A 24,563-nucleotide genomic window follows, 5' to 3' on the forward strand; every position below is an offset into this window, starting at 1 on the left:
CTCTCTCCAAGGAGAGCGAACCTCCACGTTATTTTTCTGTGTGTGTGTCAGCCCCACAGCACACTCTCTGCTCTTTGACTCCAATGTCCATGTAAGGCAGCTGGTGCCATGGCAACCGTAGGGCTTGAATAGCAGTGTCAAATCCCTGAGCACACACATGACCCCCTCTCCCTCCCTCTCTCTTTTGCTCCCCCTTGTTCTCTCTCTCTCTCTCTCTCTCTCTCTCTCTCTCTCTCTCTCTCACTCTCACTCTCACTCTCACTCTCACTCTCACTCTCACTCACACACACACACACACACAGGCTGAAGAAAACTGAGGGAGCAGGAGAGACACAGAGAGAGAGAGAGAGGATGGTCAGTGTGGCGGCTTGCAACACTGTCTAGAGCCTAGCCTTCTTTTTTTATTTTTTTTAATCTTAATTAAATTTGTGGACTCTGCAGCCAAAGGGAGGAGAGAAAGCCCTGTCCCTTCCCCCTTGCCTCAGCCACGGGAAGCACCCACACGGACTGAGCACAGGGCTAGGCCACAAGTCATTAGTGCTCGGTGGGAAAGAACTGACAAAAGACTGGAGTGAGTGCTTAGAGTAGCTCCACTGACTTCTGAGGGGTGGAAAGGAGGCTTTTTTGGATTTCTACCTCATCTGTGCTCTCTAATTTTGGAGGGTCTGAATCAGAGACTGGTCTAGCCACAACGACCGATGATATTGCTACAGCCTAGCCCTCTGCAACAACAAACAAGGAAGAGAGGGCACTTCCTTGAGCTAAAGATCATTTTGAAGAGCGCCAGAGAGACTGGTTGATTTAGTTAAACAGAGGGGGTAGATGTAACCACAGCTGAGACGTGATAGTGGTTTTCTGTGTGCCTTGATAATATTGCCACACAGTGAGCTGGAAACATCAAGTTGTTTTGCTAATGGTGACCTGGAAGAGCTCTTTGTCAACCAGAACGTTGTTGGTGCTCTGAGGATGGCTGGTAAGCCCGTCTCTTGCCTCGCTCTGTCTGTACCCTCACTCCCGCCGTGGCTGTAAGAGTGATCTAGCAAAAACAAGACATTGACATTTTATATGAGTGTACTTCCCAAGGTAAGCATACAAGGCTTTTGTATTATTTCTCTCTGATGCCAGGATATAAGTAATATATTCCGGAAAGGCAGCAGGACTAGGTCTCTACATGAACACTATCAGAACAGCAAACGGCATGACTGTTTTATGAGGGGTGGCCACTGCTTCGTCTCCAGGCATGTGCTAAGGACTAGCAAGGTTTCTTTTTCAGCCATTATTCTTGCCAAAGAGAGAAGGGAGTGAGAGAGAATTTCCCTCTTTAATCATGTGCAAAGTGCTAGTGAATGCGTAACTCGTTCATAGACGCCAACTACCTTCAGCGACTATTGAAGATAGTATCTTCTGTTCCCTGGGAGTTTTTTTAAGAGCTTCAACGCTCGTTCTGAACGTTAAAACGCATCGCTTGCGGTAAGGTTTTGGAAACATAAGGACTGGCGTGCTCAGAACACCTGTGTGTAAGCGTTAACTGGGGAGGAAGTATATTTCGTCAACTGGAGGCACGCACATCATATGGATGTGTGAGAAACTGCTACTGTTAAGTGTATCTGTTTTTATTTGAAAGATTCTTTCTTGCTGATATGAAAGATAAGGGGCATATCATATGTTTCGAAAACCGCTTCGCAAGTCATGATTATTGACGTTTCTAAACGTTAAAACACAGTGTCTGAATTGCAGTTCACACGCAGCCAACCGTGGGCGAAGCTTACCAGTAAAAACCCTACGGATAATAAGGGTTTTCGAGAGCTAGAGAATGGGGTGTGTTTTGGTCCGTTGTTGAAAGTTTGTGTTTGATTCATTGTTTCCTGTGAAAGGTTCTGTTTCGTGGCTGAAGCGGTAACAATTCGACTTCTATAAGACAGCCGTCGGAGGACATGGGCCAAAGGAAAAAACACACAAAAAGAGTGAATAACTGAAAAAGGAGAAAGAAAAACAGGGGCCATTGGAAGCCACAGGCATGCAAAACAAAAGTTTCTAAAGTGAAAGGCTTAACTATTTCCGGATCATAGTGTAAGGGGAGGAGACAAAACAGCTCTATTGTTTTTTGGGGGGAGGACAAACATTCTACACCATTTATACTGTTCTATAAATTAAAAGAGGGTGTGGGTATTTTTCAGACAGACTGTTTTAGTTTCCAACACACTTTAAGGACCAAAAAGCCAAACAAATGATTAAATGAGAAGACAGAGAACCTTCAAATATTAAACTCTGAACAGCGGAGCACAAAAGAAAGTCAGAAAGTTTAGACGGCAGCTACCGAAAGCTTTGGCTGTCTCCCATTCCTTCTGTGGTCTGCTAATCAAACAATGGCCATGGTGAGTGGGGGCTGGGGAGATCCCAATGGGGGCACCAACGGGCTGGGGGAGAAGGGCTATCTGAGGGGAGAGGAGGAGGACGGTTCGCCCCAGGCAGGGGGCAGTGACATGGAGGCTGGGGACGAGGACAAGGCATGTGTGGTGGACTGTGTGGTGTGTGGGGACAAGTCCAGTGGGAAGCACTACGGTGTGTTCACCTGCGAGGGCTGCAAGAGCTTCTTCAAGAGAAGCATCCGTCGCAACCTCAACTATACCTGCAGGTGAGACTTAATTAATATTTGTGATGATTTAATTATGGATTCTCAAAGTGGATGGATAATTATAACAGAGCTGCATGTGTAACTTTTTGGGAGACCCAACCCTAGAAATGTGGGTTATAGATATGTCATTCTCATTGAAAGCAAGTCTAAGAAGTGGTAGATATGTTCTATGTGCCCTATTTCTATGCTTCCTGTTCTTAAGTTTCCCTTTTGAGTGTTTTACTTTCTGTTTTGTACACCAGCTTCAAACAGCTGAAAATACAATATTTTTGGTTATGGAAAATATATTTAACGGTTTAAATAGTACAATAATTCTCTAGACTATACTTGTTTGTTATGTCACATAAACTGAAATTAGGCCAACTATTCGAATTTTAGCAAACAGGAAGTGGTCGGAGCGATTTCTGCATAGTGCATCTTTAAAGTGCTCAAAGCGATTTACAATGTAAGAGGAGAATTCACCTCTTTCTCCACCAAACTGTAGCATACACCTGGGTAAAAGCTTTGTCACTGAGCCTTTATTTTTGATCTCTTAGTTTGTCCTTATCCTTGATATCCCATTTGTACAAAGCAAATGGATGCAAATAGCTAGAATGAGTCATGCATTAATACATTGTTGACTGTGCAGAGCTGTTACAATTTCCCACAGCAGTGCGCATAATGCATTTGAGTCATCCCTCACTTAAAGGGATATTTGGGGAATTTGTTTCATTAGTCCACTGTTGATACAGTCCCAAAATTTTTGATATGTCAGCTAAGTTGTCAAGATATAGAACTTTCAAAATACAGAAAGTGTCACAGTACGATGCGTTTTGAAAGTTCTATGTCTTGAAAACTTGAGTGCTGACATGCAAAACATTTTGGGACTGTATCAACAGTGGACTAATGAATCAAATACCAAAAGACAGTTTTTGAGTGGTATTTTCCTTTAAGTGAGAGCCTTTCATGACATGAAAGGGCTCTGAAGAGAATAGCTGAATTAAACAATGTATTACACACCATTGTTTATTGGCAGATGTTTTGATTGTCCATATTATTGGTAGACAACAATATGCAAAAATTGAGGGTTGAATATACACCTCTATTGCATTTAATTGTATTGTTCAACTCTATATTGTGATATTTTGTAATGTACTGTGATGTTTTGCGGTATGCTATTTATTGATTTACATTGTTTTCCCCATCTCCCAGAAGATATCATACAAATTCATATGTTTGCTTCCACAAAACTGGCCTTGAAGTCAGATGATTGAATTTCTTCCTCACTGAGATTTTGTCATTCTTACATCAGCCACTCTGCCCATATGAAAGATCCATGAGCAAGATGCAATATTTAATGCCATGGATCATCTAAGGAAAGAGAGGGATTGGGTCATACAGTATATACACAGCAAATTGGCAGTGTTACCTAGTGTTGATTTTTCAGTGTAACATTTCTAGTGTTGATTCAGAAGGTAAATTAACTCTGTGAAAATAACACTCAGTGATGTAAAATAACCCCAGTGTTGGTGTTAATAACCAGTATTGAGTGTGATTGTGTCAGTTTTACTATGTGGAGAGTAAAACATTCCTTTCAAAACCACACCCCTCACTATCAGATTTCCCAGCATGCTCTACTGCAGGTAGATTTTTTTTTGGTAACACTTCATTTTAAGGAGTCCTTATTACAGTGTCATTACATGTGTAATTATACTGTAACAAGTATTGTAGTTAATTGTAATAACTCATAGTTATACTGTAATAACAACATGTAACTGGTTGTAATTGCGGTTTGTAATTACAGAGGCGTAACAACAAATGCATGTTACCATGCTTGTTAGAAATGGTTTCAAGTAAATTCACCAATTTAATGTTTAGTTTCTTCTCAGCTGCATATAATATCCGTAATAACTGTCACAAGGATGCAATCTTTTGTGGACAGATGCACTGGGTGTCTGAGATTACAAAGGTTGGAAGTTCAAAAGGCTCTAATTACCTACCCGTAAATACGCAGTCTTCAAAATCTACACTCAATGTAATTGTAATATCTGCATATTACAATGTAATTACTGGGTGTTACACAGGATTTAGCTAGTTAAAATGTGTACCTATATAGTACGTTACCCATTCTGGCGATCTAATCATCAGCTTCTGAAAGCGCCATCCAAATGAGAAAATAAACACACTAGTGCATATCTGTAATATCTGAATAAGTACAAGGTTGTCGATAGTTCTTACACAGGATTTAGCTATTTAAAGGGAGGTGTAACTTTATAGTTACATGTGAGCAATTTCTATATAATTACTTATTACTCATTACCAAGTGAAAATACGTACAAACAAAAAAAGAGCCCCTACTTTAGTCAACTTTATTGCGACATGTAGAAAGACCTTACATGTCTTTCAAAATAATAAGGATTTTATTGTTATATTAATAATTGTATTACTTAGATTAAACAAATATATATACATATACATAGTGCCTTGCAAAAGTATTCACCCCCTTGGCGTTTTTCCTATTTTGTTGCATTACAACCTGTAATTTAAATGGATTTTTATTTGGATTTCATGTAATGGACATACACAAAATAGTCCAGATTGGTGACGTGAAATGAAACAAATATGTTGTTTAAAAAATGGAAAAGTGGTGCATTCAACCTTTGCTAAGAAGCCCCTAAATAAGATCTGGTGCAACCAATTACCTTCAGAAGTCACATAATTAGTTAAATAAAGTCCACCTGTGTGCACTTTAAGTGTCACATGATCTGTCACATGATCTCAGTATATATACACCTGTTTTGAAAGGCCACAGAGTATGGGCTGCCCTTTAGGGCTGCCCTTTAGTCAGCCACCAATTGTGCAAAATTAAACGGCTATATCTTGTAATTGAACAAAATAGTAAGGTGGCCAATAACGGGGAACCGTATGTGTCACGACTTCCGCCGAAGTTGGTACCTCTCCTTGTTCGGGTCACTGATCCATTTTTCATTTTCCATTGGTTTTGTCTTGTCTTCCATCACACCTGGTTTCAATCCCATCAATTACATGTTGTGTATTTAACCCTCTGTTTCCCCTCATGCCTTTGTCAGTGATTGTTTGTTGTATGTATGTGTGCTAGTTATGTTCTGGTGTGCAACGGGTTTTGCACCCTCTTATTTTATTTTGTACATTTTGGTTTTCGGGGGTTTTGAAAACTTAAATACTTTGACAGCTCAGTTTATACCAAGTTCATTCTCCCGCGCCTTACTTCCCTGCCACCAGCACTCAGTATGCCGATAATAAGTGACGTATTTTTTTGCTAAACCGCTTATCAAAAAGCTGATAGTTGTATTTCCACTGAAATGTCAAACATGATAATTGCTAACCCTAATTGCTGTTGGTGTTTTTACGACACCAATAATCACAAAACATTGATGGCTTGTTCACAAGATAACACTGTTGAAGGTAATATATTTCTTAAACGCTGGCATTATTGATGGCATTATCTCGCTGGTTAGCTAGTGAGTAGTGACCATAGCATATTTGCCAGCTTTAGGTAGGTAGCTAGCTTGTCAAGGTTAAAAAACTATCTACCTAGCTAGCTAATCCCAAACTCAAGAGATTGCATGGAAAGTATATTATGTATTGGTAACTAGCTAGCTAGCTTGCTTGCTAGCATATTTTTATTCTGAATTTTTCTATGCATTTTATAAAATTCTGACATTTTCAAAAATCAAAACAGGCAGAAGACTGCTAGCTAGCGTAGTTGGCCCAACAAAAAAACAACAAACCTCCTCCCTATAGGCTGTCTCGTTGTTGTCGGTGATCAGGCCTACCACTGTTGTGTCATTGGCAGACTTAATGATGGTGTTGGAGTCGTGCCTGGCCGTGCAGTCATGAGTGAACCGGGAGTACAGGAGGGGCATGAGCACACAGCCCTGTGAGGGGGCTCCAGTGTTGTTACCTACCCTTACTATCTGAGTGTGGCCTGTTAGGAAGTCCAGGATCCAGTTGAAGAGGAAGGTGTTTAGTCCCAAGATCCTTAGCTTATTGATGAGCTTTGAGGGCACTATGGTGTTGAATGCTGAACTGTAGTCAATGAATAGCATTCTCACATAGGTGTTCCTTTGTCCAGGTGGGAAAGGGCAGTGTGGAGTGCAATAGAGATTGCGTCATCTGGGATCTGTGGGGCTGTATGCAAATAGGAGTGGGTCTAGGGTTTCTGGAATAATGGTGTTGATGTGAGCCATGACCAGCCTTTCAAAGCACTTCATGGCTACGGACGTGAGTGCTATGGGTCGGTAGTCATTTAGGCAGGTTACCTTAGTGTTTTTGGGCACAGTCACTATGGTGGTCTACTTAAAATATGTTGGTATTACAGACTCGGACAGGGACATGTTGAAAATGTCAGTGAAGACACTTGCCAGTTGATCAGCGCACGCTTGCAGTACACATCCGGGTAATCCGTCTGGTGAATCTTGACCTGTTTAAAAGTCTTACTCACATCGGCTGCGGAGAGCATGATCGCACAGTCTTCCGGAACAGCTTGTGCTCTCATGCATGTTTCATTGTTATTTGCCTAGAAGCGAGCATAGAAGTAGTTTAGCTCGTCTGTTTAGCTCGTGTCACTGGGAAGCTCGTGGCTGTGCTTCCCTTTGTAGTCTGTAATGGTTTGCAAGCCCTGCCACATCCGACGAGCTTCAGAGCTGGTGTAGTATGATTCGATCTTAGTCCTGTATTGACATTTTGCCTGTTTGATGGTTCGTCGGAGGGCATAGCGGGATTTCTTATAAGCTTCTGGGTTAAAGTCCAGCTCCTTGAAAGCTGCAGCTCTAGCCTTTAGCTCAGTGTGGGTGATGCCTGTAATCCATGGCTTCTGGTTGGGGTATGTACGTATGGTCACTGTGGGAATGACATCATCGATGCACTTATTGATGAAGCCAATGACTGATGTGGTGTACTCCTCAATGCCATCGTAGGAATCCCGGACCATATTCCAGTCTGTGCTAGCAAAACAGTCCTGTAGTTTAGCATCTGCTTCATCTGACCACCTTTTTTAAAATCTAGTCACTGGTGCTTCCTGCTTACATTTTTTCTTGTAAGCAGGAATCAGGAGGATAGAATTATGGTCAGATTTGCCAAATAGAGGGTGAGGGAGAGCTTTGTATGCGTCTCTGTGTGAGGAGTAAAGATGGTCCAGAGTTTTTTTCCCTCTGGTTGCACATTTAACATGCTGATATAAATTTGGTAAGACAGATTTAAGTTTCCCTGCATTAAAGTCCCCGGCTACTAGGAGCGTCGCCTCTGGGTGAGTGTTTTCTTGTTTGCTTATGGCAGAATACAGCTCTTTCAATGCTGTTTTAGTGCCAGCCTTTGACTGTGGTGGTATGTAAACAGCTACGACAAATACAGATGAAAACTCTCTAGGTAGATAGTGTGGTCTACAGCTTATCATGAGATACTCTACCTCAGGCGAGCAATAGCTCGAGACTTCCTTAGATGTCGTGCACCAGCTGTTATTTACAAAAATACATAGTCCGCCGCTCCTTGTCTTACCAGACGCCGCTGTTCTATCCTGCCGGTGCAGCGTATAACCAGCCAGCTGTATGTTGATAGTGTTGTCGTTCAGCCACGACTCCGTGAAGCATAAGATATTACAGTTTTCAATGTCCTGTAGGTACTTTAATCTTGCGCGTAGGTCATCGATTTTATTCTCCAAAGATTGCACGTTTGCTAGCAGAATGAAAGGAAGTGGGGTTTCATTAGATCACCTACAAATTCTCAGAAGGCAGCCTGCAACTGGCCCCTTTTTCTCCACCTCCTCTTCACGCAAATCACGGGGATCTGGGCCTGTTCCCGAGAAAGCAGTATATCATTTGTGTCTGGCTCGTCAAACTCGTTAAAGGAAAAAAAGGATTCTGCCAGTCCTTGGTGAGTAATCGCAGTCCTTATGTCTAGAAGTTATTTTCGGTTATAAGAGATGGTAGCGGCAACATTGTGTATAAAATAGGTTAAAAAATAAGTTACAAAAACGCAAATAAACAATCAAAAATACTATCGGTTGGGGACACGTAAAACGTCTGCCTTCTTCTCCAGCACGATTGTAGTGTAATCAGCACACTTTTCAGTGTTAACTTAACACTGAAAAGTGTGGACCCCTGTTGACATTGGCCCCGTGTTAAGTTTAACTCAGTGTTGATTTAAAGTGGAGAATTTGCTGTGCAGTTATATAACCGGGTTCTGTAAACCAGCTTATATCTATAATATATTTAAATAGAAGCTTATTTTGTGTCACATCGTGTTTTATGCTTCAGCTTTTTACCTATACCCTCTAGTAATGTTATGCAATCATTTAGATATGGTGTGGTAACTCACAACTGCCTGGAAATGTTTTACATCACGTTGAAGTGACCTTCCTCCATTAAAGTGATATTACACATACTGTATATGCTACTATAGATTTCTACCAAGGGTTATGTAGCTATTCTAAGTGTCAGCTAAGCTAAATGTCCTCATCATTTGTGTATGGCATAGCACATGTTTTGATCTATATTTCAGGTCAAATCGAGAGTGCCAGATCGACCAACATCATCGTAACCAGTGCCAGTACTGTCGCCTGGAGAAGTGCTTTCGTGTAGGAATGCGCAAAGAAGGTACTTTTCCTGTCCACATACAATAGAACACCTGCATACCCATATTTCTGTGTAAATTCATGCAGAATATGTTTATGTTGACTTAAGAGACATGAACTCCAGTCAAGAAGGGACTATCCATAGATTTCTGCCCCCAAAAAACAACTTTTTTTTACCATTACATGGCCCCCCACATGAAAAAATACTACAGTTTATTATAGAATACTACAGTACTTACTATATAATTATATAGTAACCTGTAGTATACAGTAGAATACTATGCTACACACTGCAGTATCCCTCTAATATGTGTAGTACTTACTAAGGAATGTGTTGTATACTGTAGAATACTATAGTAAATACTACAGTATTATCCTCCCCAAAAAACACTATAGTAAATACTACAGAAATGACTGTAGAAACCATTTTTTTTTTTTTTTACTTTTAACTTTAACATACCTATTCCCCTCCCCCATATCACACGTTGTGCCACCCATAAGTGAGGAACATACTGTACATGCCAAGTATAGATCATATATTGTGTTCCCTACAGGTTGTAGAATAGAGCAGGAGTGCAGACCTACCTGCAGGTTATGGAAAATTAGCTCTTTTAGTATTTTGCCAGTAGGTTTCTCAAGGAGAAAGTCTTCACTTCTGTGTCAAAGATAATAAAACGAACACACTATATTAAATTGTGCAGTAATTTCCATAAAAACATAACAGTAAATTCTACAGTATACCATAATCTGCAAAAACACTACCTGAATTACTATAGTAAATACTACAGTTTTATTTTACTACAGTATTTATACTATAGTTAACTGTAAGTACTACAGTATCCGCAGACTTTAGTACGCAAAAAAAATACAGTGAATACTATAGTATTTATACCATAGTATACTATAGTATTTTTTCATGTGGGCCATAGTCCATGTCACAAATAACTACCCTGGCCCTATCATAGCTAAGCTTGCCATGGGTACAGTCTTGATGCCATGCACTTTGTCATCAAATCTAGTGAATGAGAGGGATACAGGAGCAAGCCACCTGCGCCCCGGAGCACCAGTCATTCACGCACATCACTGTCTGTATCTCAACTGTAACTATAGCCCCATAGTGATTTGAATATACAGTACCAGTCAAAAGTTTGGACACACCTATTCATTCAATGGTTTTTCTTTCTTTCTTTTTTTAAACTATTTTCTACATTGTAGAATAATAGTGAAGACATCAAAACTACTGTATGATATAACCCATATGGAAACATGTAGTATCCAAAACTGTTAAACAAATAAATATATTTTATATTTGAGATTCTTCAAAGTAGCCACCCTTTGCCTTGACGACAGCTTTGCACACTCTTGGCATTCTATCAACCAGCTTCATGAGGTAGTCACCTGGAATGCATTTCGATTAGCAGGTGGGCCTTGTTAAAAGTTAATTTGTGGAATTTCTTTCCTTCTTAATGCGTTTGGGCCAATCAGTTGGGCCAATCAGTTGTGTTGTGACAAGGTATAGGTGGTATACAGAAGATAGCCTTATTTGGTAAAAGACCAGGTCCATATTATGGCAAGAACAGCTCAAATAAGCAAAGAGAAATGACAGAGGAACATTTCAAGAACTTTCTTCAAGTGGATTCACAATAACCATGAAGAGCAATGATGAAACTGGCTCTCATGAGGACCGCCACAGGAGAGGAAGACCCAGAGTTACCTCTGATGCAGAGGACAAGTTCATTAGAGTTAACTTCACCTCAGATTGCAGCTCAAATTAATGCTTCACAGAGTTCAAGTAACAGACACATCTCTACATCAACTGTTCAGAGGAGACTGCGTGAATCAGGCTTTCATGGTCGAATTGCTGCAAAGAAACCACTACTAAAGGACACCAATAATAAGAAGAGACTTGCTTGGGCCAAGAAACACGAGCAATGGACATTAAACCGGTAGAAATCTGTCCTTTTGGTCTGATGAGTCCAAATTTGAGATTTTTGGTTCCAACTGCCTTGTCTTTGTGAGACCCAGTGTAAAGAATGACGCTGGAGAATAGAAGCAGGTACGGGGAGTTGACATTTAATTAGGAACGGATATGCAACAGGACAGGAACAGCGTCAGAACTGGGAAACACAAAGACAGACGGCAAACAATGCAGCAGTGGGGAACAGAGCTGGGGACCTGACAAATACAGGGGAGGTAATAAACAGGAGATTGAGTGAGGCCAATATCGCTGATGCGCATGACGAGGGAAGGCAGGTGTGCGTAAATGATGGTGGCAGGAGTGCGTAATGCAGGGCAGCCTGGCGCCCTTGAGTGCCAGGGAGGAAGAACCGGAGCAGGCATAACACCCAGAGTAGGTGAACGGATGATCTTCGCATGTGTGGTTCTCACCATGAAGCATGAAGGAGGATGTGTGATGGTGTAGGGGTGCTTTGCTGGTGACACTGTCAGTGATTTATTTAGAATTCAAGGCACTCTTAACCAGCATGGCTACCACAGGATTCTGCAGTGATACACCATCCCATCTGGTTTGCGCTTAGTGGGACTATAATTTGTTTTTCAACAGTACAATGACCCAAAACACACCTCCAGGCTGTGTAAGGGCTATTTGACCAAGGAGGGTGATGGAGTGCGGCATCAGATGACCTGGCCACAATCACTCATCCTCAACCCAATTGAGATGGTTTGGGATGAGTTGGACCGCAGAGTGAAGGAAAGCAGCCAACAAGTGCTCAGCATATGTGGGAACTCCTTCAAAACTGTTGGAAAAGCATTCCTCATGAAGCTGGTTGAGAGAATGCCAAGAGTGTGCAAAGCTGTCATCAAGGCAAACAGTGGCTACTTTTAATTATCTCAAATATAAAATATATTTTGATTTGTTTAATACTTTTTTGGGTTACTACATGATTCCTTATGTGGTATTTCATAGTTTTGATATCTTCACTATTATTCTACAATGTAGAACATAGTACAAATAAAGAAAAACCCTTGAATGAGTAGGTGTGTCCAAAGTTTTGACTGGTACTGTGTATAACATTCTATCTGTCTGGTAGTACCGGTAGTGATTGTTCCACCGTTACCATGGTTATATGCCATCTTATACTATAGCCTAATGAAGTCCTAAGTAAAATACAGTATCCCTATGTCGTTGATATGAGGCATTATTGTAGCCTAAGGTAAAGGGTCAGAGTGATATAGCCCACAATGATTTACTTGAGCTGTTGCAGAAAATGTAGAGGAATTTAACTCTAAATGCTTCAGTCTAATATAGATGACTTTGCCTTCCGTTATCTGTGACCGACTGGCTCGATTTGGTCTTATGTAGCAACATTAGAAATTGTGCGTTTTTTTATTTTTACATTGGGTAAAAGTAGAGACTCTAGCTAGAGAATGGTATAACATACACAACAGTTGAGGAACAATGGGAAAGTAATTATGCTTTGAAAGTTGATAAACTTGTCACCTCACTTTTCTGAAAATGGCCCTTGAATGTTTTGATACCTACTGGAGAGCTCTTCTTTGTCTACACCCTGTGCTCTGGGCATTCGTAAACTCAGAGCGTTGTCAGTTCGTAAATTCAGGGCGCTTCGCTCTCGGAGCGTTCAGAGCGCACACTGGACACTCTGGCCAAGGAGTAGGGTTGATCTGAGCGTTCTGACCTAACAGCAGTCAAGCACCCAAGCTAACATTGGCTAGCTTGCTAGCTACTTCCAGACACAAATGAGAGAACAGCTCACTGACCATTTTACTCACCCTAGCAGAGCTGGTTAGTCTGTTTTTATGATATCCAGAGCATTGGTGACTGCAACTGTACTGCTGCTGGCAACAATTTAATAACGCGTTTTTTACTGTTTTTTAACGTTTACTGACACCGGCCATATTCAACAGGTGTTGAGCGTTCATAAATTCATCCGTTATTCTGTGCTCTCGCACACTCAGACAAGAGTGCTCTGAAATTGGAGTATATAGCCAGAGTGAATTTACCTGCTACGTCTCTCAACAGTTGTTGCAGTGACATAAACATTCTATTGAAATAGTTACTTGCATAATGAAATCTTTTGTTTAGATATGTAGCTAGCTAACTAGCTAAACAATGAACCATAATCCCAACTCATAACGGTACTATCCTGCATGCATTTTCAGGTACCTAACCAACCAGGTTCAATGTTAGCTAGCTAATATTAGGTTATAACGAGCAATGCAAATGGCTCTGAGATACGAATAATATTACTGCAGAGATCATACACACAATGTTAGCTAGCTAGCCAGTTAACGTTAGCTAGCTAGCTAACAGTACACTTTAACTTGAAATGAAAACAACTTTCTGACAAAATTAGAAACGTGTAACATCTGAAAATGTAGCTAGGTAGACCTTCTTACCTGTATACATGGATGGACGCTTCTCCCTCTCTGTCACAGATGTCATGGTTGCCCTTAGTTTGAAGATGTATTCCGGAGACAGGTGTTTTATACAACAGCCTTCTGTGTGTTCTCTTTTCAACTCCGTCTGCATATTTGTAATCAAACCCCAGAACTTCATCTCTTTAGCTATCATACACTAATTCCACTGATTTCAAAACTCGGTCCTCCAGAAAGTGGAGAGCAACCCTGATGCAGTTCTACTATGTGATATCTTTAAAAAAAATCGGTGTTAGAAAGGATTACATACACATACTGACCAGCTCATGTTATAGACAGAAGCGCGCTACATGGCAGACCAATCCGATCTCATCTCTCGGCATGTCCTACCAACTCATTATCTCAGCCAATCATGGCTAGCGGGAAGGTTTCTGACTTTTTCCGTGGCTAAACCAACTTTTTCCGTGGCTAAACCAACTAGGCTCTTAATTTAAAAATGTTATTCGTATTTACAGATTGCGTACGAGTTTGTTATTAAGGCTCATGAAAGTTCACATGTTCCAGAAGGCATTTCTGCCCCTGCATTTTGATTTAAAAAAAGGTTACGCTCAAATGGTGCTACTGTGAAGTAGTGCGCCTAGTTTCCTGAAATGAGTCAAGGTTTCTCAAGGTTAAATGACTCACCCAATGGCTTAATACATTAACTATGGTTGGGAGCATTATAGCAGTATTTGATATAGCCACGCTCTATTTCATCCTTACAAAGAAGCAAAATAATTTCATTTTCTTCCTGAGAGCAATCAATCTGAAAACAAAGGCCATAATGTCATATTTTATCCCACTTTTGGTAATACAAATCTTTACATAGTAAAAAATGAACTCCAGGAGATAATTAATTGGAGGAAATTTAATTGTAATGGATAATTCTGCTGTCTTTTGTTTTATTCTTCGGGATAACCTTCAATTGGAGGATTCTCGAAGAATGCAAGTCCTCCATTTTGCCCTCTTTTATTGAGGAATCTGTCTGCGCCCCTTTGTGTCAGCTTCACTCAGGAATTAGATGGTCCTTATCTGGTCAAGACCGTCTGTTGTTAATCTGCCAAACCACCTTCTGTGAGAGAGCATGCCCGACTCACTTTCAACTTCTCCCCCCTGCCCTCCCTACTTTTCAACCCAAATCCTAATCCCTTTCATCCTCCCCATTTCCCTGCCCCTTCTTAACTTCCCCCCCAACCTCCCTTTGTGCCCCCATCCCCACCCCAGCAGTTCAGCGCGGACGTATCCCCCCCTCACACTCCAGCCTCAGCCCCACGGGCACCCCAGTAGGTGGCGGTAGTGGCGTAGGAGGGGCTGATTTCTACAACAACAATGGTGGGCAGCCCGTGTCAGAGCTAATCTCCCAGCTGCTGCGTGCCGAGCCCTACCCCAGCAGCCGCTACGGCCACCAGTACAACCAACAGGGCCAGGCCACCGGCGCAGGCGGGGCCGTCATGGGCATCGACAACATCTGCGAGCTGGCAGCTAGGCTGCTCTTCAGCACCATTGAGTGGGCCAGGAACATCCCCTACTTCCCAGAGCTGCCTGTGTCAGAGCAGGTAGCTCTCCTCAGGTTGAGCTGGAGCGAGTTGTTCATCCTGAACGCAGCCCAGTCCGCCCTGCCCCTCCACATGGCCCCACTGCTGGCCGCTGCGGGTTTCCACTCCTCACCCATGTCGGCCGAGCGGGTGGTGTCCTTCATGGACCAGGTGAGGGTGTTCCAGAACCAGGTGGAAAAGCTGAGCCGGCTCCAGGTGGACTCTGCCGAGTACAGCTGTCTTAAGGCCATCGTCCTCTTCTCGCCAGGTGAGATGTCCGTTTTATTTTATTCCCACCTTGTACTGTATGCGGATTGTGTCTGTTGAGATTTGTTTTGACATGCAGATACTTTTTGACATGCATGTCAGACTTTTCAACCTACATTCGGATACTTTTTGGCATGCATGTCAGACTTTTCGACCTACATTCGGATACTTTTTGGCATGCATGTCCGACTTGATGACCTATATGTTGACCTGATACATTTTGAGACCTTTGACTACTGTACATATTCAAACTATTGACTTGCATACTGTGAATTTTTACTAACATGCTGAGACTTTAACACATGCACTACATGATCAAAAGTATGTGGACACCTGCTTGTCAAACATCTCATTCCAAAATCATGGGCATTAATATGGAGTTGGTCCCCCCTTTGCTGCTATAAAAAGCCTCCACTCTTCTGGGAAGGCTTTCCACTAAATGTTGGAACATTGCTACAGGGACTTGCTTCCATTCAGCCACAAGAGCATTAGTGAGGTCAGGCACGGATGTCGGGCGATTATGCCTGTCTCACATTTGGCGTTCCAATTCATCCCAAAGGTGTTCAATGGGGTTGAGGACAGGGCTTTGTGCAGGCCAGTGAAGTTCTTCCACACCGATCTTGAAAAACTATTTCTGTATGGATCTCTTTTTGTGCCCGAGGATATTGTCATGCTGAAACAGTAAAGGGCCTTCCCCAAACTGTTGCCACAAAGTTGGAAGCACAAAATTGTCTAGAATGTTGTTGAATGCTGTAGCGTTACGATTTCCCTTCACTAGAACTAAGGGGCCTAGCCCGAACCATGAATAATAGCCCCAGACCACTTTTCCTCCAACAAACTTTACAGTTGGCACTATGTATTGAGGTAGAGTTCCCCTGGCATCCGCCAAACCCAGATTCTGACAGATGGTGAAGCGTGATTCATATCAAATCAAATCAAATTTATTTATATAGCCCTTCGTACATCAGCTGATATCTCAAAGTGCTGTACAGAAACCCAGCCTAAAACCCCAAACAGCAAGCAATGCAGGTGGAGAAGCACGGAATGGGACCGGGATTCATCACTCCAGATAATGTTTCCACTGCTCCAGAGTCCAATGGCGGCGAGCTTTACACCACTCCAGCTGATGCTTAGCATAACACATGGTGATCTTAGGCTTGTGTGCGGCTGCTCGGCCGTGGAAACCCATTTCATGAAGCTTCCGACGAACAGTTCTTGTGTTGATGTTGTTTCCACAGGCAGTTTGGAACTCGGTAGTGAGTGTTGCAACCGAGGACAGATTATTTTTACGCACCACGCACTTCAGCATTCGACGGTCCCATTCTGTGAGCTTGTGTGGCCTACCACTTCGCGGCTGAGCCGTCGTTGCTCCTAGACATTTCCACTTCACAATAACAGCACTTACAGTTTATTGGGGCCATTCTAGCAGGGCCCAAATTTGACAAACTGACTTGTTAGAAAGGTGGCATCCTATGCCGGTGCCACGTTGAAAGACACTGAGCTCTTTAGGAAGGCCATTCTACTGCCATTGTTTGTCTATGGAGATTACATGGCTGTGTGCTCAATTTTATACACCTGTCAGAAATGGGTGTGGCTGAAATAGCTGAATCCAGTCATTTGAAGGCGTGTCCACATACTTTTGTATATGTAGTGTATTTCTAATGGGAAAGCATATCACTCTATATCAGGGCTTTCCAAACCCTTTTCCTGGAGAGCTACAGTACAGTCCAATACATTTTGCTCTTCCCCTTATATAACGCACCCAATTCTAATAATTAGCTGGTTTATAAACTGAATCAGATTAGGTACAACTGGGGTTGGAGTAAAAACCTACGAGAGGGTTTCTCTCCAGGAACTGTGTTGGAGAGCACTGTGCTACGTTATCTAACGGTAACCAAGCACCTGTTGACTGAAATCACTAGGACAAATTCTGAACCCGGTTATACTGGTAGACTTGAGGAGTGTGGTACCCTCTCCTGGCACCACAATACAAGTGCAGAGTACAATCACAGGCCTTATGTAGATGTATGGTAGTGTGGTGTTTTTCAACTCCGGCCCTCGAGGAGTCTACCCGACAGCACACATTTTATTTCAGCCCCCGAACAAAAACACCTGATCGAGGATTTGATGATTAGTTGACGAGTTGAATCGGGCGCCCCATTTTTTAAAATAAAAATGTGTACTTTTGGGGGTGCTCAAGGACGAGATGAGAAAAAAAACTGTTGTGGTTGATATTGTAATTGAAAGATCTGCCCTGCACACTTACCCTGAGAATGTGATAACGCTCTCCGTAGCTGACGTGAGTAAGACCTTTAAACAGGTCAACATTCACAAGGCTGCGTGGCCAGACGGATTACCAGGACGTGTGCTCTGGGCATGTGCTGACCAACTGGCAGGTGTCTTTACTGACATTTTCAACATATCCCTGATTGAGTCTGTAATAGCAACATGTCTCAAGCAGACCACCATAGTCCCTGTGCCCAAGAACACGAAGGTAACCTGCCTAAATGACTACAGACCCGTAGCACTCACGTCCATTGCCATGAAGATCTATGAAAGGCTGGTAATGGCTCACATCAACACCATTATCCCAGAAACCCTAGACCCACTCCAATTTGCATACAGCCCAAACAGATCCACAGATGATGCAATCTCTATTGCACTCCACACTGCCATTTCCCACCTGGACAAAGGAACAGTTATGTGAGAATGAATGCTATTCATTGACTGCAGCTCAGCATTCAACACCATAGTACCCTCAAAGCTCATCACTAAGCTAAGGATTCGGGGACTAAACACCTCCCTCTGCAACTGGATCCTGGACATCCTGACGGACCGCACCCAAGTGGCGAGGGTAGGTAGCAACACATCTGCCACGCTGATCCTCAACACTAGAGCCCCCCCAGGGGTGCGTGCTCAGTCCCCTCCTGTACTCCCTGTTCACCCACGACTGCATTGCCAGGCACGACGCCAACACCATCATTAAGTTTGCAGACGACACAACAGTGGTAGGCCTGATCAACGACGAGACAGCCTATAGGGTGGAGGTCAGAGACCTGGCCGAGTGGTACCAGAATAACAACCTATCCCTCAACGTAACCAAGACTAAGGAGATGATTGTGGACTACAGGAAAAGGAGGACTGAGCATTCCCCCATTCTCATCGACAGGGCTGTAGTATAGCAGGTTGAGAGCTTCAAGTTCCTTGGCGTCCACATCACCAACAACTAGAATGGTCCAAACACACTAAGACAGTCGTGAAGAGGGCACGATAAAGGCTATTCCCCCTCAGGAAACTAAAAAGATTTGTCATGGGTCCTGAGATCCTCAAAAGGTTCTATAGCTTAAACATTGAGAGCATGGTTGCATCACTGCCTGGTACGGCAATTGCTCTGCCTCCAACCGCAAGGCACTACAGAGGGTAGTGTGTACGGCCCAGTACATCACTGGGGATAAGCTGCCTACCACCCAGGACCTCTACAACAGGCAGTGTCAGAGGAAGGCCCTAAAAATTGTCAAAGACCCCAGCCACCCCAGTCATAGACTGTTCTCTCTACTACCGTATGGCAAGCGGTACCGGAGTGCCAAGTCTAGGACAAAAAGGCTTCTCAACACTTTTTACCGCCAAGCCATAAGACTCCTGAACAGGTAATCAAATGGCTATCCGGACTATTTGCATTGTGTGCCCCCTCCCCAACCCCACTTTTACACTGCTGCTACTCTCTGTTTATCATATATGCACAGTCACTTTAACTATACATTCATGTACATATGTACATACTACCTCAATAGGCCCGACCAACCACTGCTCCCACACATTGGCTAACCGTGCAATCTGCATTGTGTCCCGCCACCCACCACCCACCACCCACCAACCCCTCTTTTACATTACTGCTACTCTCGGTTCATCATATATGCATAGTCAATTTAACCATATCTACATGTACATACTACCTCAATCAGCCTGACTAACCGGTGTCTGTATCTAGCCTCGCTACTGTTTTTCACTGTCTTTTTACTGTTTTTGTTTCTTTACTTACCTATTGTTCACCCCATACCATATTTTGCACTATTGGTTAGAGCCTGTAAGTAAACATTTCACTGTAAGGTCTACACCTGTTGTATTCGGTGCGTGTGACAAATACACTTTTACATTTTGACATGTAAATGAAACAATTTTGCACTATCATGCTTCAATGACCAAAATCAAAAACACATAAACAAAAGATAGAAATGATACAATGTGTAAAAAACAGGAAAACAGAAGAGAATAAAATTCTAGGTGTACAACCTAACCTTTTTAGTTGTCGGTTAGAATCTTTTTCTTGTTGGTGCAAAACGAAAGCAACCCTTCATCTTTATTTAGGGTCCCGTCTCAATAAAGTACTGCTCCCTCCCACTTTGTCCTCACCTCAACAATCTCTTCCTCCCTTCTTCCATCTCAGATGCGTGTGGCCTGACAGACCCAGCCCATGTGGAGTCTCTGCAGGAGAAGGCCCAGGTGGCTCTGACAGAGTACGAGCGGATGCAGTACCCAGGTCAGCCCCAGCGATTTGGCCGCCTGCTCCTCCGCCTGCCCGCCCTCCGCGCGGTGCCCGCCAACCTCATCTCCCAGCTCTTCTTCATGCGTCTGGTGGGCAAGACGCCCATCGAGACTCTCATCCGCGACATGCAGCTCTCCGGAAGCTCTATCAGCTGGCCCTACGTCCCTGGACAGTAACCCCGAAAGGAAGTCTCCGTCTGGGCAGTGACGACAAGGACCACAGGTTCCTCTGACTCATCCATCTGTGTGATCCTATGCTAGCACCAGCTGGACATCATACAAGTTGCACTGCCTCCATGAACTGAGCTCTCCATACCAGCCTAGCGCCAGCTGGGTCTATTGCCAGCACACTGGTGCCAACACACCTACTGTGCACCATTATGGCAACCTGAGTCAGCTATGCCATCCGCATGCCATAGTGACTTACATACACACGTTAATGTCCTGCCAATAGAGGTCACTGGAACCATGCCTCATTTTCCACATCTCATTGCCTTTGGTGCAAAGACTTTCAACATCAACATCAAACCAAGACAGAGATCACTCTTGGTGAAATTCTGGAGAATTCTGGTAGAAAAGCTTTATATATGCAAACACAGAAGTGGTAGAGGAAATGGAACTGGGACAAGACATTTCACCCGAATCTTCATCGTCCACTGAAATTTCACTCAAAACGTAATTGTCCTTAAAGCTAGAATCCTTACTTGCTACATCCATTTTTGGACTTATAAATAAATTATATATACCCATTTATTATTGAAGAATATAACTTATAAATAACTTATAGTCTCAAACCATCGTTTAAACTACATTGTTAAATGTACCTACAGTATCTCCAAGCCCATTCCGCAGCTTTTTACCAAAACAGAGGCGGGGTGCCTGCTTTGTTATTGTTTCAATGAAGGATTCTAGCTTTAAAGAGGTTATAGATATGACATTTGAACTACTAAATCAGCCAGGCAGATAAAGTGGAAAGACTTACAGAGGGACTCAATGATAGTTTCCATGTACCACTCATAGGGCTCTTACTTGTTGTACTGGGCAACTTTTCAAACTCCACAGTCACACAAATATGGATCGATACCTCACAAGACAGCAGAATGCTATGGACGGATTTCTTCTAAAGGCAACCTCTCTGTCATTGTACAGTTGTTCACCACAGACTGCCTTCTTTTCAACAACTGCCTTTTCAATATGAATTCGGACACTGCAGTTTGAGTAGATTATTCAACTGGACATATTCTTTAAGATTAATGCAGTTTTTTTTTAATATACGGACTGATATTTAAACTACACCTGAAGATGATGAATGCAGCTGATGTGAGTGACAGGCTGATTGTTGAAACAAGGCTGTTCTCAAGTGACAAAAAAAAGTATTTAATCAAAAAGGTTGTGGCCAAATGGTTTCCCTGTGACATATCACCATGCTGAAAGGTTGTGGCCAAACGGTTCACCTATGACCTGCGACCATGCTGAAAACAAAGAGCATATACAGTTGGTACTTTCAAAATGCAGAGAAATCGCATCAAAACTAATTTGAAGTGTTAAGAAGTGTATATACTGTAGATTTAGGGAACCAAAGGTTGTCCTGCTGCATGTCACAATTTAGTTATTGATCTGTGTTTCATCTCTACGAAATGGGATTAGAAGGTAAAGTTCTTTTTTTTATGTTGAGTCAACAGTTTCTTTTTTAAAACATGAACATTTTCATGTGAAAATACCTCTACCATTCCTCGAGATGTGTCAAAAAGATGCGATTCTCCATAGCGGTGAAAATGACACTACACTGGTGCAGAACAAGAGGCTACCCCTAAGCCAATTGTGTTGCCACCACAAAGCAATGCATTCCACTAGCTCAATGCAGAACACTTAGGCAATATGGGAGTTTGTTGTAATGGCTGTTTGGTGATGTGACTGCTGCAGCCAAAATGACACGGTGAGTGTGTGGATCGTTTCTTTCCATAGGTGTGTCAGTTACCGCCATAAGAATGTCAGTTAGATGTGGGCAATATGTTTTGTACTCACAAGCTAATAAGAGATGAAATGAGTGATTTGTATATACACTAGATGAGTTTTGGGGTGATGTTTTGAAGCCACCGTGCCTCCATCTTGGCACTCCCCCACCTTGTAAAAAAATATTTTGGAAGCTATAGAAATGCATTTATTAATGTCTACGTTCATTTTTGCCACATTGATTCCATTACAAACACCTTAATTCATGCTTTTAAATTATATTATGTGAGGTAAGCAAAAATAAAATAAAAATTGTGTATAATTTTTTGAGATGACTAATGTTACCATCCCTACTAGAACAAACAATACTTAACTATATGTAATTTTGTCATTGAAACATGTAGAATTCCATTCATTCCTATGGAGGACTGCTCCTACTGGGGAGTACCAGTACGTATGTATAGGCTTTCATCAAAGAAAAACTACTGTATATGTTGTTGTTTTTTTACAAATGTCGGGAAAGAATGTGTTGCATGATCACATTGCAAAACATTATATTCTAGAATAATTTAGAATATTTAATTACAAAAAACATGTTAATTGTTATTCTTCATTAAAAACATTAAAGAGAGAATATTAGACAGCACAATAACGTGCAAAAGGTAATGCACACATTTTGTAGAATAGGTGAAAACAGCCTCCTCATTTCAATCTACCTATTGTAAATCATTTCCCAAGAAAGAACCATTACACTGTTGCATCTTGCACCGGCGTGAGGCGACATCAGACAAACTGTTACAACTGTTCGTGCTCTTTACCTGTTGTCACCATCATACGATATTCCATGAGAGCATGAGTTGGTGTCTTTTTGTCGAGCTGCTGGAAAATATAGGGTAGTGTTTTATCCTTGATTTTACAGTAACATGAGGTATGCCCCCCTAACGCAGTTTTCACTCACCCGCTTCAGGTCCTTTAGTCCGGTTGTATTCATCAGCCGCTCCCTGAGATGTAGAGGAGAATGCTAAAACATACTACTACAATCTTAGAAAAAAAGGTTCCAAAAGGCTTCTTTGGCTGTCCCCATAGGAGAACCCTTTTTGGTTCCAGGTAGAACTCTTTTGGGTTCCACGTAGAAGCCTCTGGGGTAAGGGTTCTACATGGAATCCAATAGGGTTCTACCTGGAACCAAAAGGGTTCTACCAGGAATCAAAAACTAGTTTTCAAAGGGATTTCCTATGGGGACAGCTGAAGAACATTTTTAGGTTTTTAGATAGCACCTTTTTTTTCCAAGAGTGTACTCAAAAGGGTGTTATTCATAAAAGTTAGACAGTTTTTCCACAATTGTAGAGGAAACATCACACAAATAAATGTTCGAACTCATAGGGCTGGTGACCGGGGCTTTTTATTATTTGCGTATCATTTAGCTGATTCCTAAAGCTAAAGAGAAAGGTTAAAATACCCCCTGCTCCTTAGTAGTACAAATTCTAGGTGAAAATATTGACTCATTTTACTGTTTTATTTTTATCATCTAATTTTGTACTCAAAAGGTAGTTACAAATATATTTTTAAAGTAAGCCTGTGTGCATGTGTGTGTGTGTGTGTGTGTGTGTGTGTGTGTGTGTGTGTGTGTGTGTGCTGTAACGGTGCTTGTTTCAATGAATCACAAAAAAGTTACTTTTCACATTTCTACACAAGTATCAGAATAGTGGACTGTAAAGACAAAAAAATAACCATATTCTTTCTGGCCAAAAATCTAATAGCAGATGCTTTTTCGTGCTCACCGCACCTGGTAATTCATCGTCCCATCCTCCAGGATGTCCAGCTCTCGGCTCAGTTTTTGAGCCTGGTCGCTGATGTCATCGATCTCGGCACACAGGCTCTTGTCGCTCGCCAGGTAGAACTCTTTCATATTCTGTCTGCCTGTCTGATGTTATCTCAGGGTACTGAAGAGACACATTACACAGGGAAAAAAAGAGACACAGGAAATGCCATTTGGATCAATAGTGCAATTTTCTTGAATGTTATCTTGAATGTAGAACAAAATGGCTTTCTGTCATGCTTTCCCACTAGCATGTGACATTGCTGAAACAGCACACACAGCAGATATGGAATGCTGTCTGTCTTGCTGTTTTAATGTTTAATCTATCGCTCAATCCCTTGTTCCATCCATCCCCCCCCCACCCATCAAATATGGCCCACCTATGCAAGTGGTCATTTTGGTCTTGGTCCAGTTCATTACCAGGATCCCCACCGGTGGTGTAACCGGTCTCACATTGGGTCTCCTCCTGTGAAAGGGGGGTAGGGTCCTGTTCCCTCTCCCTGTGAATGGGGTCTTCCCCAGGCTCTCTGCCTCCGTAGGTCATTGGTGTTATCATAGTAACTGGAGATAATGTCAAACTGTCACTAAAGTCGTTAACTTTTTTAACGTCCCTCTTTACGTTTGATTATTTATGCGTATAAAAACAGAGGTCGGGGCGTTTTGATATTGTTTAGTTGAACTTTACTTTGAGTATGCTGGCATTTATATGGTTATTCACAGGACTTCTTAGCACACCTATCGGTCCCGTGTTACACATGGAACTGGAACATCTCAAAATGATTCATTCATGAATTCATTTTCAAACTGTTATGAACTGGTTTGAAATAA

General features: G+C 42.2%; 1 protein-coding gene across 4 annotated transcripts; it reads left to right on the forward strand.

The window, feature by feature from the left end:
• The first annotated feature begins 276 nt into the window (after positions 1-276).
• LOC109874521 (nuclear receptor subfamily 2 group F member 6) lies at positions 277-22,251 on the forward strand. 4 transcript variants are annotated; one of them, XM_031810040.1, is made up of 5 exons: positions 277-1,083; positions 1,875-2,635; positions 9,152-9,246; positions 14,847-15,422; positions 19,866-22,251. In XM_031810040.1, the coding sequence occupies exons 2-5, from the start codon at positions 2,367-2,369 to the stop codon at positions 20,138-20,140; spliced, it is 1,215 nt and encodes a 404-aa protein (XP_031665900.1). In that variant the 5' UTR covers positions 277-1,083; positions 1,875-2,366; the 3' UTR covers positions 20,141-22,251. The 4 variants fall into 4 exon arrangements, with proteins under 4 accessions (XP_031665900.1, XP_031665899.1, XP_020322043.2 ...); XM_031810039.1 differs by having other exon boundaries at positions 278-1,083; positions 14,844-15,422; XM_020466454.2 differs by having other exon boundaries at positions 286-973; positions 14,844-15,422.
• The last annotated feature ends 2,312 nt before the right edge of the window (positions 22,252-24,563 follow it).

This window comes from Oncorhynchus kisutch, linkage group LG30 (assembly GCF_002021735.2).
Source record: "Oncorhynchus kisutch isolate 150728-3 linkage group LG30, Okis_V2, whole genome shotgun sequence".
In the NCBI taxonomy this organism is placed as follows: domain Eukaryota; kingdom Metazoa; phylum Chordata; class Actinopteri; order Salmoniformes; family Salmonidae; genus Oncorhynchus; species Oncorhynchus kisutch.